This window comes from Brachypodium distachyon, chromosome 4 (genome assembly GCF_000005505.3).
Source record: "Brachypodium distachyon strain Bd21 chromosome 4, Brachypodium_distachyon_v3.0, whole genome shotgun sequence".
Lineage (NCBI taxonomy): Eukaryota > Viridiplantae > Streptophyta > Magnoliopsida > Poales > Poaceae > Brachypodium > Brachypodium distachyon.
Genome location: NC_016134.3, coordinates 24809432 through 24813068, shown reverse-complemented (window position 1 = coordinate 24813068; position 3637 = coordinate 24809432). Strand labels below are relative to the sequence as shown.

Genomic DNA, 3637 nt, shown 5'->3' with positions numbered 1-3637 from the left:
GTTCAGCAGTACGTTCGAGTCTTCCAAGCGCCATAAAGGTTTAAAAAATAATTCAAATTTGTCCAAAATTCAATCTTCTCAGAAAAATCTATAAAAATTACAGAAAATAAAAAACAGTAATATGAGTCCATCGTTGGGGACGGGATATGATGAACGCGTGGGGAATAAGAGGAATAAAACTGTTTGACTTGGGATGGGAAAAAATTGTCCGTATAGAGCTATGGCTATACGTATTTAGACGGTATACGTGTTGGTATTGGACAAAATGGCATGAATAGAGGTATAAAAAAGTTAGAGTGGCATTTCTCCAAATCAAGTTTTTGTAATGGAATATCTCCAACAGGTGAAAATTATAATGGTATAGATCCAATTAACCCAAAAAAAACTAGAGGGGCTTCTTCCCAAGTGTGGCTGTCCATCATGTGTGGTTTGGCCAAGTCCTGGATGGTTTTGTATAACTGCTCAGGTTGATCTGCGCATAAAGCAAGGTTTTGCCCTCAATTGTTTTTTTTTCTGAGAAAATTGGACCCAACGATCCATTTATTGACATAGAGGTTCCGCGGAGTGGCCTCGAAGAAAGATACAAGAGAAAACACTAGCAAAGGGCAGATGTTTAGATAACAACCACTCCCTGCATAACATATTAAGACTTTCTATTACATGTATTTAAACGTTTTTAGGGAAAGATGCATCCATATTTTGAGAAATTTGAGTCACTTGATATAAGACGGAGGGAGTAAAATAAATAAATAAAACTAGGGGATAGGATTACAAATTTAAAAAACAACGTCAGGTCCCAAACAGAGAACCACAATGCCTGCGTCAGCCTTCTCTCATAGCGCCACCTCTTATTTGATCGTAGAGTAAATTTCAAAAAACCACATGTTTTGGGGCTAGGGTTTCACGGAGACACAATTTTGGGTTTTGCAACAGAAAACCACAGGTTTTGGATCTAACTGTTTTCAGAAAATCCAAATGACCCGGATTAAACACTTTGATAGCGAAACGGACAGGTAGGGCCCACAAGTAAATCGTCACATCAGACGAACTCTTTTTTCCCAGCCCCTCATTCAAGTCTATATTTGCACCCAACAACAAATAACATCTAAAAAAATTAGAAAACTAAAATAACCTGGCTGCCTTCGTACCCGCGCCGCCGCCGCTCCCTGCGGGCCCCCGCCCCGCGTGCCGCCTTTCTGTTGTGCACTGCTGAGGCTCCGCCCCACGGGCCGCCGCGCTGCTGCCCTCGCGCCTCCGCGCTGCCCCGTGTCTCCCCTGTGCTGCGAAGTTGGTCTGTCACGGGAGGCATCCATCGACGGCGAGGTCACAACGCTCGTCGGAGCCCATATCCGGCGGCTTGCTGCAAGGCACGGCCGGCCAAAAGATGTGCTAATTTTCTGTTTTTTTTTTAGATTTGATTTGGAGTTGGGTGCAAACTGCAAATATAGACTAAGATGAGGGACTGGGAAAAAAAGTTCGTCTGACGTGGCGACTTACCTGTGGGTCCTACCTGTCGGTTTCGCTGTCAAAGTGCCTTATCCGGGTCATTTGGGTTTTGCTGAAAAAATTAGGCCCAAAACCTGTGGTTTTCTGTTGCAAACCAAAAACCTGTGTTTCCGTGAAATCCTAGCCCAGCAACTGCGGTTTTCTGAAATTTAGAACCTCGACGGCCCGAGTATGCTGAAAAACAGGATGATTTCTCTGCTTTCGCAACTCCCGAAGGACGAGCATGCATGTTGACTGTCGAGGTTGCCTTGCGATGGATTTGTCTGCCCCACCTTTGCTTGGCCAGCTGATCATTTGTCATTTCTTTTAGGCTCACCTCCAAAGATCGAGGTGTCTTGATCATAATTTTACTGTCTCACGGTTGCTTCTCCGTCTCTCAACGTTGTGGTGCTTGCGCGACTCTCGCAGACTACCACTATCTCTCTCCGGTCTCCATCACCATCACAAGGGCGAGCATCTTGAAATACTTGATTCCAAATTTATAAAAAATATATATTAATAGTTACAATATCAGTCGTGGTTTTAGTGCAAAGTTGCACTAAAACCAAACAAAAAAATATTAATAGTTACAATGTGTGGTAGCATTTAGGAACGGAGGAGTATGTCGCAATGATATACCCCTCGTTCTGGAAATAAGTGACTTGGATTTATGTATCAATTTTTTTCCGAAAAATTTGTATACCAATTTAGAGTTAAAAATGTTGGTGGATTTATTTTTATAAACTTGGTCGAACTGATTTAGACAAAGATTAAAGCACATCTTATATTTAGAAACCAAAGGAGTAGTATATTATTCTACTTTGTTTATTATCTATGTTGCTAAATGTGTAAGAAATCTTATTTTTGTCCATGTAAGAATTCTTTTATTCCCTCTAATACATATTAATTGTCTCAAATTTCCTCAAATATGGATGTATCTTTGCATAAAAAAGTCTAGATACATGTAATATTTTAACAATTAATATGGATGGAGGGGGTACGTTTTAAACAAGTTTGTAGAAAAAAGGCACCGTAAAATATCTTTTATATGTGTCGTCATTTGGATAATCACAATGAAAATATCGATTAATTGTCATTTACTCTGTAACCGGCAGATTTTAATTGTCTCCACCATATAGCTAGGCCGTTACTACGGACATCTACGGACCGCTAAATCATCCCCGCACATTTCTTCGACAAGATATCACCATTCACCAGCACCGGCCATGGCCATGAACCAGCTCTTCCTCCTCCTCCTCGTGGCTGCAGCCTCCATAGTGGCCTCTTCGGCCACCAACACCACGAGCAACTCCACGGCTCCAAGTCCAACGGCATACGAGATGCTGGGGAAGTACGGCTTCCCGCCGGGCATCCTCCCGCAAGGTGTTCGACATTATGTCCTCCACCCGGACGGCTCCTTCAATGTATCCCTCCCAGGCGACTGCGAGATCAAGGTCGCCGGCTATACGCTCCGGTACAGAAGCATCATACACGGGAACATCAAGTCCTTGCTGATTAGCGAGCTGGACGGGCTGAGCTTCAAGCTGGTAATCCAATCCGTAGGAGGGAATCTAGGCGTCAGCGAAGTTAAGCGCGAGGGCGACGATCTCAGGTTCCAAGCAGGCGTGGTGTCCAAGTCGTTTCCGTTTTCCGATTTCGCCGTCAGCCGGCGTTGCAATTGATTTACGTTCTGAAGTAAAGTGTGCGCGCAGCAGCATATGGCCGAAGGGTTATGGGCTTGTTTATTCGCGTGGCGTTTTGTTTCCTGTGACTTGCACATATGCTGTTGTTTCAAATTATTATCAATAAGAGCTAGCATTGTGGCTTGCACATTTGCGCACGCAACACTTTGAATTATCTCTACTGTGAAATTTTTGTAATGATCAAATGTTGATACTTATACGAACTATGTTTGGGAAAGAGATAATGAGAAGGATGGCAATGCTCAAGTGCACGGATCAGGGATGTCGAAGGGGACATCGATCTTCAGATGGAGGAGAGGAGAAGATCTAGGATTCATCGACCGACCTGCACTACTGTAGAAGGGGCGCGCTTTTGTAGCAGTAGCGTATCAATCACCCACACAAGTCCATGAACTTGTTCCCCAATGCAGGACCTCGGAGGATCAGAGATGCAAGTACTAGAAGGGGAG

At 43.6% G+C, this 3637-nt stretch overlaps 1 protein-coding gene across 1 annotated transcript; it reads left to right on the top strand.

Moving 5' to 3' along the window:
* Positions 1-2666: 2666 nt before the first annotated feature.
* On the top strand, positions 2667-3295 carry LOC100833610. Its single transcript, XM_014902611.2, has one exon. The coding sequence runs from the start codon at positions 2712-2714 to the stop codon at positions 3165-3167; it is 456 nt and encodes a 151-aa protein (XP_014758097.1). The 5' UTR covers positions 2667-2711; the 3' UTR covers positions 3168-3295.
* The last annotated feature ends 342 nt before the right edge of the window (positions 3296-3637 follow it).